Raw genomic sequence first — 15,771 nt, 5'->3', positions numbered from 1 at the left:
TTTTGCTATTGCTTTCCTTGCCAGCATCTTCATCATCAGAGAAAAAAACAGGAGCTGCCACAGCAACAACAGCTACCCAGGGCCTTGACAGGAGCAGCTTCTACCTCTACTTGGGACTTGGATGTAACAAAACTTATTTGGGGGTTTGAATGTGTCCTTGGGAGAGGAGGAGCTGGGAAAAACAGTTGAACCCAAACAAGGCTGGCAATCATTGTGGCCTGAATGTCACGGAGTGCTGCCAAGACCCTGGCAAGAGAAGGTGCCTTTGTGCTGGAGCCTCTTACTGAGTTTTCTGTATCTCCTTCTTTCTCAGTGGGCTACACCATCAGCCTGGTGAACGGCAGCAACCCCTGTGAGGGCCGCGTGGAGATTTCAAGCTCTGGGGGCCGGGGCACCGTCTGCGATGACTACTGGGACCTGAGCGATGCCCAGGTGGTGTGCAGGCAGCTGGGATGTGGCTCTGCTGTTGCTGCAACATCAAGCGCCTCCTTTGGACAAGGCAGTGGCAGCATCTACCTGGACGATGTGAACTGCACAGGGTCAGAGTCGTCCCTCTTCCAGTGCAGGCACCGTGGATGGGGCAGCCACAACTGTGCCCACAGTGAAGATGCTGGTGTTGTGTGCTCAGGTACCACTCATATGACTGCCTGCAAGCTGACACACATTCACAAAGTGTCCCCTGTTGGCTGGAATTCCGTGTGTATTGGGGATGAGTGTGGGATGATGGTTTTGATAGATCCCACCAACAAAGACCATTCTGCTGACATCCCAAGGCTCTCCACTGCTCATGTTCCAAGGTGTCAGCAACATGCCCAGCACTCGCAGAAAGCCAGTTATGGACCTGCATCCCACAGGCCTCACCTGCCTCTATCCTGCCCTACAGCTACCATGACAACAACCACAACTATACCCAGCACCACCTTCCCTGTCCCTACTGCGTATCTGAATTTCTCCTGGGTTTTCTGGTCAGTGATTTTTACAGAAACAGCTAGTGTCCTAGAATGTATTTCGTTTCCTCCAGGGGAGAGGAGAAGCCTGGAAAAGCAGTTTAACCGAGCTGAGACTGGGACCTGTGGCAGCCTGATACTCATCGAGTAATTCCAAGCACAAATGCCTTTTTTGTTTTTATATTTTTAACTTTATGTATTCTCTGTATCCTTTAGACATATATTTGTTGCTGTGTCGCTTCTTATTGTAACTTAGCTATACCATTTTCCTAGGCAAGACATCAAAAACTTATTCCTGGATCCCTATGCTCTCTTAGGTCTTCCTGACTACCAAGGCAAAAAAACAGCTCTTCAGACACATTTTCATCAACACAGCACAGTCTCTTCTGTGGCAGAGAGGACTTTGAAGGGACTTGGAATGCATCACCACATGCACTTCTAATTGATGCTTTTTCACAATTTTACTAATTCTCCAAGCATATGAACCTGAAGGCAACCCTGCGAGGGTAGGCTTTTGTGGATATTTTTCCATACCTGCCCTGGAGGCCCCCAGTAAAGATCCAGTTTTATATTACTTCCTAGAGAAGAACTATCCCCAAAGCTGTACTGTTTCATTTCTAGGTTGAAAAAGGCAACGACCTTGCAAGAGAAGGTGCCTTTGTGCTGAAGCCTCTTACCGAGTTTTTCTCTATCTGCTTCTTTCCCAGTGGGCTACACCATCAGCCTGGTGAACGGCAGCAACCGCTGTGAGGGCCGCGTGGAGATTTCACACTCTGGGGGCCGGGGCACCGTCTGCGATGACTACTGGGACCTGAGAGATGCCCAGGTGGTGTGCAGGCAGCTGGGATGTGGCTCTGCTGTTGCTGCAACATCAAGCGCCTCCTTTGGACAAGGCATTGGCAGCATCTACCTGGATGATGTGAACTGCACAGGGTCAGAGTCGTCCCTATTCCAGTGTGACCACCGTGGATGGGGCAGCCACTTCTGTGCCCACAGTGAAGATGCTGGTGTTGTGTGCTCAGGTACCACCCATTTGACTGCCTGCATGCTGACACACTTGCACAAAGTGTCCCCTGTTGGCTGGAATTCCGTGTGTATTGGGGATGAGTGTGGGATGATGGTTTTGGTTGATCCTACTATGAAAAACCACCCTGCTATCACCACCAAGCTCCCCACCTCTCATGTGCCAAGGTGGCAGCAACACTCCTAGCATTGGGAGAACCCTGGCCATTCTACTACATCCACTGGGCCTCATATCCTTCCATCTCTTCCTGCCCTGCAGATGCCATCGATGCCATAAACATACCCATCCTCAGTGGCTCTACTACTGCAGGTGAGTCTGAACTGCTACGGGGTTTTCTGACCTCTGTTTTCAGCAGAAACAATTAATGCCACAGTCTTTGGGGTTTAGTCTTCTCCAAAAGAGAGTAGAGCTTTGGAAAAGCACTGCTGAATGCAGCTGAGACTGGGAGTTGTAGTAGCCTGAAATTCACAGAGAATTGCAAGGAACCTTGCAAAGGAAGGGATCAGTATTTGGTTGTTGTTTGCTGGAAATCAGTGTGTGTTGAAGATGTGTGTCGGATTATGTTTTTGGTTGATCCCATCAAGAGAGACCATCCTGCTCACACCCCCAGGCTCTCCACTGCCCATGTGCCAAGGTGGCAGCAACATGCCCAACACTGGCAGAAAGCCAGTCACAGACTTCTATCTTACAGGTCTCAGCTGCCTCTTTCCTTTCCTCCCCTGCAGCTGACACAATCACAGCTATACCCAGCCCCACTCTCATCACTCCTACAAGTGGATTTGAATTTCTCTTGGGTTTGTGACTGCACTTTCTGCAGAAACGATTAGCACTTCAGAATTTAGGGGTTGGTTTCCTCTATGGGAGAGGAGGAGCTGGGAAAAGCAGTTGAACCCAGCCAATACTGGAAGTCATGTTGGCCTAAAATTCACAGAGTGCTGGCAAGGCCTTGTCAAGAGAAGGTGACTTTGTACTGGAGCCTCTTACTGAGTTTTCTATATCTTCTTCTCTCCCAGTGGGCTACACTGTCAACCTGGTGAACGGCAGCAACCGCTGTGAGGGCCGCATGGAGATTTGGCACTCTGGGCACTGGGGCACCGTTTGTGATGATGGCTGGGACCTGAACGATGCCCAGGTGGTGTGCAGGCAGCTGGGATGTGGCTCTGCTGTTGCTGCAACATCAAGCGCCTCCTTTGGACAAGGCAGTGGCAGCATCTACCTGGATGATGTGAACTGCACAGGGTCAGAGTCGTCCCTCTTCCAGTGCGGACACCGTGGATGGGGCAGCCACAACTGTGGCCACAGTGAAGATGCTGGTGTTGTGTGCTCAGGTACCACTCGTTTGACTGTCTGCATGCTGACACACTTGCACGGAATATCCTCTTTTGGCTGGAAATTCTGTGTGTGTTGGGATGAGTGTGGGATTATGGTTGTGGTTGATCCCACCAACAAAGACCATTCTGCTGACATCCCAAGGCTCTCCATTTCCCATAGGCCAAGGCGGCAGCATCATGCCCAGTAACTGGGAGAAAGCCAGTCATGGACCTTCATCCAACAGACCTCACCTACCTCTTTCCTTTCTTCCCCTACAGCTACCATGACAACAACCACAACTATACCCAGCACCACCTTCCCCGTCCCTACTGTGTATCTGAATTTCTCCTGGGTTTTCTGGTCAGTGATTTTTGCAGAAACAGCTAGTGTCCTAGAATTTTGTGTTTGGTTTCCTCCAGGGGAGAGGAGAAGCCCGGAAAAGCAGTTTAACCAAGTCAAGACTGGACATTATGGTGGCCTGAAACTCATCGAGTAATTCCAAGGCTCTATGCCTTTTTGGTGTTACTGTTTGGGGTTCTAGAGTGATTATGAGAACAGTAACATGGTACTTTCTTACAAGAGGAAGAAAACGCATTTATTTAAGGAAATAATGGATCTAAATAGTATACATAATGCAAAACAATTTCAAGAAAGTTCATTGGGCCGAGGAGTAAACACCCCTTTGGAAACACATTCAGAGACTAAAGTCACGTACACTGCAGCTGTGTAATCTTTGTTTTGGGTTCTCATCTTTGAGAAGGCTGAAAGCAAAGCTCGTCCAGCCTGGCAAAAAACCTGGCTGGATTTTCCTAGGCCTCTGACAGTGGCCAACATTCTGATTTTGGGTTGTTTTGCCTTTATGTATTGCTATATTCTTTAGACATTTATTTGTTGCTTTGTCACTTCTTATTGTAACTTAGCTATATCATTTTCCTAGGCAAGACATCAAAACTTATTCCAAGATCTCTATGCTGTCTTAGTTCTTCCGGGCTACCAAGGCAAAAAACCAACTCTTCAGACACATTTTCATCAACAAAGTACAGTCTCTTCTGTGACAGAGAGGACTTTGAAGGGACTTGGAATGCATCACCACATGCACTTCTAATTGATACTTTTTCACAGTTTTGCTAATTCTCCAAGCATATGAACCTGAAGGCAACCCTGTGAGGGTAGGGTTTTGTGGATATTTTTCCATACCTGCCCTGGAGTCCCCCAGTAAAGATCCAGTTTTATATTACTTCCTAGAGAAGAACTATCCCCAAAGCTGTACTGTTTCATTTCTAGGTTGAAAAAGGCAACAACCTTGCAAGAGAAGGTGCCTTTGTGCTGGAGCCTCTTCCCGAGTTTTCTGTATCTCCTTCTTTCCCAGTGGGCTACACCATCAGCCTGGTGAACGGCAGCAACCCCTGCGAGGGCCGCGTGGAGATTTCACACTCTGCGGGCCGGGGCACCGTCTGTGATGACTACTGGGACCTGAGAGATGCCCAGGTGGTGTGCAGGCAGCTGGGATGTGGCTCTGCTGTTGCTGCAACATCAAGCGCCTCCTTTGGACAAGGCAGTGGCAGCATCTACCTGGATGATGTGAACTGCACAGGGTCAGAGTCGTCCCTATTCCAGTGCAGCCACCGTGGATGGGGCAGCCACTTCTGTGCCCACAGTGAAGACGCTGGTGTTGTGTGCTCAGGTACCACCCATTTGACTGCCTGCATGCTGGCACACTTTCACAAAGTGTCCCCTGTTGCCTGGAATTCCGTGTGTTTTGGGGATGAGTGTGGGATGATTATTTTGGTTGATCCTACCGTGAAAAACCACCCTGCTGTCACCACCAAACTCCCCACCTCTCATGTGCCAAGGTGGCAGCCACATTCCTTGCACTGGTAGAAATCCAGTCATGGACATTCATCTAACAGGCGTCTCTTGCTTCTTTCTCTTCCTGCTCTACAGCTGCCATACTCCCAACTACACCCAGCCCTGCCATTTCTACTCCTTTAGGTGCAAGTGAATTTCTCCTGTGTTTTCTGGTTGGTGTTTTGTGCAGAAAAATTTACTCCCTCTGAATCTGGTGTTTACTATAATGCCTGAGAAAATCACCACAAAATTCACTTGAAACTAAGAGTTATGGCAGCCCAAGAGTCATAGAGTGATGCCAAGGCCCTGGCAATGGAAGCCTCGTCCTTATGCTCTGTGTTGACTGGACTTTAGTTGCATTTTTGGGATGCATACAGGGTTATATTTTTGGTTGATCCCACCATATGAGAGCATTCTGCTCTTTTGCTCAAATGACTGGGTAGCACCAACATCCCCAGGTGTTGTAGAAAACCTTGCCATGCTCTCTCATCCTCCAGTGCCTCACCTGCTTCCTTTTCTTTGTCACATACAGCTGCCACAAGCATAGCCCCTGTTAAAAATTCTCCAGGTTTAGATGTTTATCTGTTTTTTCCCATTTCTCTTATCTATTACTCTGGAAGTATAATAATTACTGTCTTGCAGGTGTGATCTCTTTCATTTGCATAGCATAATACATTGGGGAAAATCCTTAATGAGTTTAACTCTTTCTATGCTGAACACTGGTCTTTTGTGTTTGAATGATTCTGTTGTTGGGGGTGGATTTCAGAGTATGCTGATTACACGGGACATTTCCTTTTGTTTATTCTCTGATTTTAGGGTATTTAGGCCATCACTTTTTACTTTATTTCATACCTATATGCCTGAAGCCCACAAAGTTACTAAATGTAAGCACGGGCCATAATTCTGTGAAGAGTTCATCACTCTTGTATCCTAACTGGGAGGATATAAACATTATGTTTCTTTTGAGATTCAACTTTGTGTTACCACAGTTTCTGTAAATAGAATGTATTTTTATTTGAGCAGAGGTAAATCTAAATTACAGTAACTTCACGACTATAAAGTGCACCGGATTATAAGGTGCACCTCTGGGAGTCAGCAAATTTTGCAACTTTGTAGATTATATAAGGCGCACCGGACTATAAGGTGCACTTTTATTTTTGCAGCGAGGATCCGTGCTGCGCGCAACAAAGTAACAAATTAGCATTGGAATCGCGCCATTGCAGGTTTACTGGCATGTGCTCAAATTGGAAACATTTTAACAGATTGCTGTAGCCTTTAAACGTAGCCCCAGGTGCCCTCCCCGTGCGCGGGTGGGCCCCAGCACTCCTGCACACCGCTGACGCTGGCTGGTGCGGCTCGGGACTGCCCACAGTTCGGAGTGGCTGGGGACTGCCCATGGCGACCGGGCGGGAGCCAGGAGAGAGCCAGCAGAGAGCCGGGACACAGCCGGAAGAGAGCAGGGACACAGCCTGCAGAGAGCCAGGACACAACTGGGACACGCTGGGAGCTGCAGCCGCGGGGAGGGACCCAGACTGCCCACGGTTTGGGACTGCCGTGGTTGGGGGCTGCTCCCCCGCGGCTGGAATCTGTTGTGGTCCATGTCGAACTCACTCTCGCCGTTAACAACCACCCTCAGTAACGCCTTCACCCACGGGTAGGCAAGAAGCTTTTCTCTGATTGGTTTATCATGTTTAGAAACGCGGGTCCCGGCTTCCCCCCCGGGATTGTTAGGGCGTGGAGATTTAGAGAATGAAATGTCCTTTGTTACCTAATCCTGCTAAATTAAGTGCTTACAGACACTGAGTGCAATACTCGTTAGCATGTCTTCCTGTTGAGTAAACGAAGAGCAGTTCCCAGGAGATTACAGAGACATACAAATACCAGAGGACATGCTGAGAAGGACGACCACAACAGATCCCAGCCGCAGGCGAGCAGCCCCAAACCACGGCAGCGCCAAACCACGGACAGTCCGGGTCTCTCCCCACAGCTGCAGCTCCTGGCTGTGTCCCGCCTGTGTCCCGGCTCTCTGCCATCTGTGTCCCGGCTCTCTGCTGGCTGTCTCCCGGCGGGTCCCGACTCCCTCCTGGCACGTCCCGGCTCATCCCCGCAGCTGCAGTGCCTGGTAGGTCTCGGCTCCTGCCAGGAGGCCGCGGCTCCCACAGGTCTCGGCTCTCTCCCCGCAGCCGCGGGTCCTGCGGGTTTGGCTCTCTCCCCGCGGCCACAGCTCCCATGAGTCCCAGCTCGGCTCGCAGCTCACTCTTCCGGGTTGGCAAATGTCGCAACTTTGTCCATTATATAAGGTGCACCGGACTATAAGGCGCACTTCTGGGTTTGAACCAAAATTTTAGTCAAAAAGGGTGCACCTTATAGTCGTGAAATTACTGTAATCACTTCCACCCCTTATTTTGTTTTTTTTCCCTTTTTCAGGTCAAAAAATTATTTGTGGAGATACACTTTTAAAGTCCTCTGGAACATTTCAGAGTCCTTCTTTGAATTCTTTAGCTAAAGCAGATTGTTTGTGGCAAATACATGTAACAAACAATTTCCGCATTGCGCTCACATTTGATAACATTCAGTAAGTAAACCACTTTCTGCTTGAGCAATAAGAAAATTCCAAACCTCAGCTGCATGCACAGTTCCTGGGCATATTTCCCATCCTATAAGTGAATGATACATATACATGTTAAACGTGTGAATGCAGAATTGTATTATGTTGTTTGTTCAGCATTTAAAACCCAAAGTTTAGCAAATACATTTTTTAATATATTCTCATTTTCTTTCTCAGGTTGCAAGGTGCATGCCAGGATGAGTATATTGAGATCTATGATGGGGCACCCAAATCTTCTCTTCTACTTGGAAGAATTTGTTCTAGATCTCCTCTCATGTACACTTCATCTTCAAACTTCATGTCTGTCAGGTTTTACAGTGACTCCAGATATTCCAGCGGAAGCTTTCGGGCTCAGTATCAGTCCTTTCCAGCAGACCAGAACACCAGTTAATATCCATTCTATTTGTAATTTGTAATTTTTGTAATGTTTTGTTTGCTCAGAACCTTTTATACAGTGTGGATTTTTCCTAAATACGTATTTGTTAGTATTGTTAAAGGAATCTCAGATAGATGACATCACTACTTGAATTCTGTGATTGATTATTGACAGCTCACTTTCAGAAAATAACTACGTTCTCTTCTTAAAAAATATTTGATTTCTTTGCCTTTAGATGTTTTCTATGCAATTTTCTAAACTTGCATTTCTTTGCATCACATCATAATTACTATAGGTTTTTGTACTGTTCCGGACAAAATTTCACAGTCATGTAAATGTTGGTTAGAAGGGACTTTTGGAGGTTTCCTAGGCCAACTATTCAAACAGAACTATTGCCAACACCAGATCAGATCCATTAAGAAGTCGTCTAGCTGTGCATCTAGAAATATTCAAAGGATGAAATATTTCAAGCTACTAATTTGGGCGACCTGTTCCAGTACTGTCCTATTGCATACTCTTATCTAAAGCTCAATAAAATGTGAAAATAAGTGATTTAGTTTATGAATTCTCTTCTCTAAATGGTAGTAGTGATTGCATTTGTTGGACTTGCAATATGGAAGCATCATCAAGTACCTGAAATCATTAATAATTCTTTTTTTTCCCCTAGCTCTTTTATGCTTGCCAACCCACATGCGTGCAGTGGTAGACAGACACTATCTCCAGTCCCAGGGCTACTCAGTGGCCAGCATCAGCCTGGCAGACCCTAAATGTAGACCAAAAATTACATCAACTGAGGTTATATTCAACATTTCATACAGTGACTGTGGTACACGTAGACAGGTTGGTGTCGAGACATTTGGGAGAGCTCTGGGCATGGGAATTTAAAGATATTTGGAAAATTGTCTTGGATTGCAAAGGGTGTTGTAGGCCACCTGAATGCAAAACACAGAAAAGGAGCATGTGTTTCTGAAGGCTGAAGTTGGTTAAATATTTTTGCTTATCCTTCCCAGGATACCTATATCCTTCCCCATACCTATTTCAGAATGATGTTCTAAAGAACAAAAATCGAGGGGAGAGTTAAGTGAGCAATCCCATCCTGGATGCTTGGGATTTTTCAGTGTGACGTGTACTTTCTAAATGCTAGGACCTGGCACATACAGAAGTTGGTAATACAGTATTTGCAGTGAACGTGACCACATGTGGTAATTTAACACTCATTTAATGTGTCAAAACAGGGTAACAGAGAAACAATCACCTACTCCAACGTGATCAAAGTGCCTGCTCCTGGCAGAGTCATCAAGAGGCAAAAGGACCTTCACTTGCACATCAGCTGCAAAATGCTGCAGAACACCTGGGTTCAAGTCATGTACAGTAATTTCACTATTAAAAGCCGCACCTGATTATAAGCCGCATTTCGTGTTCGGACCAAAATTTTAGTCAAAATGGTGCGGCTTATAATACTGAAATTGCTGTACATTGCTGATGATGTCATCAATGTCAACAAAGCTCAGTACAGCAGATTCGACGTGAACCTGATGTTCTACAATGCCTCATCTTTCCAGTGGCCAGTGCATGATTTCCCATACTATGTTGACATGGATCAGAATTTGTTCCTCCAAGCTTCTCTTCACAACTCTGACCAAAATCTGATGGTGTTTGTGGACCCCTGTGTGGCATTGCCTAATTCTAGTGATTTTAGAGCACTGGTCCATGAATTGACCAAAAGTGGGTAAGAGTGAGGTTAAAACCTCTGATGCTCTTAGGCCCCGAACTTCGTGTGTCAGATTATCTTCTAAATGAACAAAGCAACTAATAGTTGCTAAAAGGCTGTTTATTGCAAAAGCCCATCAGTCCCAAAAGTCACAGACATTAGAGTCTATGCTAAGTTGTGGCATAGAGTCTCAAATAGAAGCAGGAACCTCTCCCGGAGGTCCTGGTGAGGCTGATGTTGCTGCAGCAACTCCTGTCTTCTTCTTGGGTGTTGATAATGATGGCGAGAGAAGCAAAGCAAAGCAAAATAGAAAAGCAATGGCAAAAAGCACCAGTTCTCCCTAGTACATACACTTACATAAAATTTTTCCAACAAACTAAGAAACTAACTTGGACCATTACTTCTTAACTTATTAAAATTCTGGTTTCTTAACATGCTACAATTAGTATGTTTTTTAATCTTTGCTAGAACTTGCTCTTCTACTCTAGTATCTAGCATTTTCACTCACTAAAAGAATTAAAGCTGATACTTTCCTTTAGTCATGGCTGAAAGCTGATTAATCTTGTTTGTCCTTTCAGCAGTTTCCATTTTCACCTTTAAAAACCCAGTATGTTTGCAAAGTGCCTTCACGATTGTCTGCAGAAGAACAAGTGTTTTCAAAGCTTAGCGTAGTTTCATTCAGAGTGATGTACTGGGAAATCCCTTAAGCTGCCAGAAGACCTTGAGAACAAAACGTTTTGCTGCAAGAGATTTACCTAGACAGTGGAAAGGATGAAATAATGTATGGTATTTGCATTAATTAACTTGGGTTAATTAAAACAAATTATTTGTCTATTTCCCTTGTGTAGAGATTGTCTGATAATAAAGATCTCTAGAAATATCTAGATTTTTGAAATTAATAATTTATTAATGAAGAAGGTAGTGAAGAACTAATCAATCAATCTTTTACCTGGTATTTAAATTGTATAATTACCTTTGGTTAATTAAAACAAATTACCTGAGTACAACCCATACCCTGGGCTGGGGGGATGCAGGGGTGATGTTTTGGGGTGCCCAGGAGGGAAGGTCTCTGTGGGGCTGTGGCAGAGCCTCCTTGGTGTGGCCATGCCCTTCTCTGATGGATTCTGGTGATGGGATAAGAGCTCTCTGCTCATTCTGCACTTTCCCTCAGGGTACTTCTCCTGTGGTGGTTTACTTCAGGCATTGTCTGGCTCCATCCAGAGCCCGGGATACCCCAGCTCCTACCCCAACAACGCCCACTGCGTGTGGCGCATCCGGCTGCGGGACCCGGCCCGCAGGATCGAGCTGCAGTTTACGGACGTGGAGTGAGTCCAGCCAGGCCTGGCTGTGGGCTCGGGGCCCTCGGCAGCCTCTGCCCGAGCACTGGGCTGAGGTGGGAACAGGGCCAGGGCCCTGCAGCCTGTGGTGCAGGCAGATCCTCCTCTCCCTCCAGGCTGGAAGGGAACGGCTGCTCCTACGATGCCATCGAGGTGTACGACGGAGGGTCCCCCGAGGCCTGGCGCCTCGGCCTGGTTTGCAGGAACGACCATCGTGTCTTCACCTCCTCCGGGAACCAGCTCACCGTCCTGTTCCGCAGTGATGGCAGCGTCACCAGCAGAGGCTTCCACGCCTTCTACTCTTCATTTCTTGACTTCAATAGCACTGTGGGTAAGACTAGAGCTGTGCTTCACTCTTCACCAGGGCAGAAGCTCAAACTCAATCACAAAGAGCTTCTGGTGACTCTCAACACTTTGTGGGTTTCCAGACTTTCTGGCCTCACTTAAAGGCATCCTGTCTCAAGGGCATTTTTCAGGATAGGATGGCATGAAGCTGCTGCCTGACACTCTTTCTGTGCCTGGTGGGCAGGAATGGGACTCTCTAAACCTCCCTCAGTGCTGCCGCTGAGCTATCATCATTTTCCTGGTCTATGCTGCAGGCAGAGTAGTTGCCCTGGCACACTCATTGCTGCAGAGGCCAAAGGTTATTTCTCGTTTCCCCAGAATCAAGAGAGCTGATATGCTCAGACACAGTGACCTCTTTTTGGCAGCTGAGAAGCTTTGGAAGAGCAAGGCTGACTGCCGCTCTCTGTCTGCAGTGCCAGGCTCCCTCTGGATGGCAGCAGCACCATCTGCTTGACCATCTTCTCCTTCTAGTTTGGTGTCACCAGCAAACACGCTGAGGGTCCACTCTGTCCCACCCTGCTGACCATTAACAAGGAGATCAAGGCCCTGCTGATGGGAGCAGACATGCAGAACACAAGCTGCACCCCGGGTTGGTGTGTCCATGTGTCCAGGCTGTGACTGTGGCTCTGGTGTTTCAGTGTCCCTTCAGGAGCCCTTCTGGGGAGGGGTGACCACAGGGCTGTTTCTCTTAGGCAAAATTCTGAGTGTTCACCTGCTGCTCTCTCCCTCCAGCTCCCACTGCTATCGACAAGACAACCACTCTCTTATCAACCTCAGGTGGGTTTGGAGGACTTAGGTAAGTTTTTGAGTTGGATATTTATCAGCATTCTTTTTTTGAAACAAAAGTATTTGATTTTTTTTTCTATCTCCCCTTTGGTCATCAGCAATTGTAATAGGGGGTTCCTCTTTCAAGGAACTGCTGACCTCCTGAATTCCAGCCTCAAAAACTATGCAGTTCTGTGACAAATATTTGTGTCCTGCTAGTGCAGGCATTGCAGATCAGAATTATCAAATCTATTCAATGTAACCCAAGACAGTTGCCGACACCCAGATGTGCAGCTTATAATCAGGTGCGACTTAAAATAGTGAAATTTCTGCAATGATTATTTAAAATATGCTCTGAGATTTTCTTTTTTTAAACATTCTTCTCTGAAGTGCTCCACCAAATCTTATTTGAAAAGGCTTGTGCTAGCATTTATTTCTCTTTCAAGGCTACTGGTCACTTCAGTAAAACCCCATGTTATTATAATTCTTAGCTCAACTGCTTCGTTCATAACTTCACCAATCATGCTACTCTGCAGGGTAGCAGCTACAAAGAGAACAATGGTACAAGTCAATGGGTACTGTCTTTTTCTTTTTGAAGGGATGACTCCCCCCTCCTTATGACAGGACAGAGTAGATTCATTGTGTTCCTGCATTCACATGGCCCAGGGAACACCAAAGCCAGAGCTGCAGCACAGTGACATCCTCAAGAAAAGCATATAGGTCAGGGATGAGGATAGGCTATAGCAAGAGATAAGATGTATGAAATTCTAACTTGCAAACACAATGCAGAATCTTTTCAGAGTATTTTGAACATTTCTACAGATCTGATCTGTTCTGAGACCATATTTGTTGAGCTTGAAGTCAGTCTAATACATCTGAATATCAATGAAAGCCATAAAAAAAGATTTTACATCCTCTCTTTTTAAGATGTCTCCATTACCTTTTCCCCTTTTATTTTTTCCATTATATTTAGATAAACAGACCAATACAAAATTCATCTTTTCTAACAAAGAGATGTTTGCTGAAGGGCCTGGTTTAGGCAAGCAAGCCTTGCCAACTCATTCCAGCAGGCTGTGAGCACTTGGGCAGCCAGATACTGCAACCACTGCCTGCCCATGAATTATGGTGCAGCCAACTTCTAGACTCTGCTCGTCACACAAATTCTTGGTTATTTATACAACAGCAAGCACAGCGTGGAGCCCACCAGGCAGAGCTCATCTCTGTCTTTGAATGGTAAAGAACAAAACCTGCTGCTAGCCATGGCACAGCCATGCTCCAGTTGTGCCAGGCTCTGCACTGTGCAGGAGGGTGTGGCACAGTCTGGTTTGGTTTTTAGCACTTCTCCAGTGTGGGGAATGAGATATGTTTGCACTCAATATGCACTGTCATTGTGAAATTTATAAACTGAGAGCTTCACTTGAGCAGTGAGTATTTCAGCAAATATCTTCAGCATGGGTTTCAAGGTGTGTTGGAGGCCTGATCATGCAGAGGGTAAGGCAAACACTTCACTGCCCCAGTGGTTTATGAAGAATTTGGGACACTAGTCATAGTAGAAATGTAATACACATAGCTCATTTAAACATTTGCTAATTCAAATATTTAATTTCAGTTGTTTCTCTTGGCTCACAGTTGAATGTCAATGCATATTTGCCATTATGCAATATTTAGTACAGCAATGTACATGCAAAACTACTTTCATTTGCTGTGGTAAAATTAACTGACTTCTCTTCCCTGTCTATGAATTGTTATAGAATGCCTTGTAATGTGGGGGGTAAGGTGAGATACATTTACAGTTGTCATTGCCCACTCATTCAGTAAATACTGCTGCCTCAGATGATCAGATGGAGAGCATCCCTCACGCCATAAAAAGTGCACTGACAGAAATTATCTGCCCAGTTAGGTGGGGGAAAAAGTAAAATGTGAAAGGAAATGGCACATACTACACTTTGTTTCCTATCTTGCCACATGTGTGATTCAGAGGAAATAAAACATGCAGCTCACAAAACTAGATTGTGTTGCACTGAGAACTGGACTGCAGATAGGAAAGAAATTTCTTTTATTCACTGGTAATTTTTTCTTTGGTGCAGATTTTAGTTATTAAAGTTGCACATTCCTAAGATAAACTGCTTGATGCTTTTAGATGTTTTATTAGTGCAAGGAAGAATGCAAAAATTGTTAATAAGTTTAAGGATTTCTGAGATACAAACAAAAATCTAGTTCTGCTGTAAATGACAAATCAAGGTAGCCATTTTTTATGCAAAACATGTAAATTACTGGGTCCTGGAGCAGAGAAAATCCAAAAACAGTAAGCCTGACTTTTTCATTTTGGCTCTTTGGGGTCTATTCTGGTTTTTAAGCTTTGAAAGAAAAAACTCCTACAAGAGACAAAGCACGGATCAGCACAGGTAGACAACCACTGTCCAGGGGATTTCTGGGAGGACTTTGTACAAGCTGGACTGAGTTGGGAAATCATCAAAACCTCTCTAGGTTAGAAACTCAGACTCACATGTTTGGAAACCATGACCTTCAGTGCAGTAGGCTTCTTTAGGATGAAGAATATTGCATAAATTTAATGTGGTTTCTCTTTCCCTTAGGACTACAGGTGTGTTAAGAAAATGATTGATCAATGAGCATAGCAGAGCTTTCTATAGTGTTTTACAGCTCTAAGAGCCACTAAAAATTACAATGGTGATTGAAAAATTCAACAGTTTGAAACTTCATTTTTGATGGAAATTGCATTAAAAACATTTGGTTTTTAACTAAAACTGTATAATTTACTGAACTCTTGTTCCAACAAGCAGCTGACCTCTGAAAAAACAAACTATGCATTATTTGAGGCTGATATTTTTAGACAAATGTCTTAAGGTTCCCTGTGTCTCAAGAAGGAACAACCTTCCTGTGCACAGGAAGATTGCAATATGACAAATTTGATCCCATATATTTATCTCACTGGGAAGTGGGGAAGAGACAAGACAAAAGTTTAATTTATTCCTGATGTGAGAATAGCAACGGATTGCTGACCAGGAATACAGTTTCATAACTTACAATTTTTTCAGAACTTTTATGGTACTTTGTTTGCATTAAAACTTACTGCCGCTCTGATCTCAGTGTGTACAAAAGATAAGACAGATAATCTGAGGCATGCTTTGTTGATTACATTTGAATTTGAGCCTCTGCAATGAAAGGTGCTTGTTATTAAGGCACAGGTCCTCATATAAATTCAAAACCACTTACTGGAAGTTCCAGAAATACACCAGTAAAACTGATGAGACTCAGGAAGTAGCTGACATGTTAATGTGTTCATGAACCTTGCTAGCTGACTTAATTATTGTGAATAAATTTAACCACTGTGCATCTAGTCCTCCACAATTGTTGAAACTCCCTGATATCATCCCTTAATTTTCTGTTCAAAGAAAATGTTCACAGCTGTCTCAAAGCAGCTATGGCTGGACGTTCTGGAGATCCTCAAGTACATCCCCTTGTTCAAAGCAGGGTCAAA

The 15,771-nt window shown here is 45.2% G+C and overlaps 1 protein-coding gene across 1 annotated transcript in view; it reads left to right on the top strand.

Annotated features, from left to right (window-relative positions):
* Positions 1-222: 222 nt before the first annotated feature.
* DMBT1 (deleted in malignant brain tumors 1) overlaps positions 223-15,771 on the top strand; it is a 39,759-nt gene continuing 24,210 nt past the window's right edge. Inside the window, exons 1-5 of the mRNA XM_042779521.1 lie at positions 223-674; positions 1,617-1,975; positions 2,988-3,299; positions 4,652-4,966; positions 9,878-9,889. Of these exons, the coding sequence (XP_042635455.1) occupies positions 223-674; positions 1,617-1,975; positions 2,988-3,299; positions 4,652-4,966; positions 9,878-9,889 (1,450 nt within the window). The remainder of the gene's footprint in view (positions 675-1,616; positions 1,976-2,987; positions 3,300-4,651; positions 4,967-9,877; positions 9,890-15,771) is intronic.

Source organism: Catharus ustulatus, chromosome 8, assembly GCF_009819885.2.
Source record: "Catharus ustulatus isolate bCatUst1 chromosome 8, bCatUst1.pri.v2, whole genome shotgun sequence".
In the NCBI taxonomy this organism is placed as follows: domain Eukaryota; kingdom Metazoa; phylum Chordata; class Aves; order Passeriformes; family Turdidae; genus Catharus; species Catharus ustulatus.
Note: the sequence above shows the minus strand (reverse complement) of the source record. Positions and strands in the feature narration are given on the sequence as shown.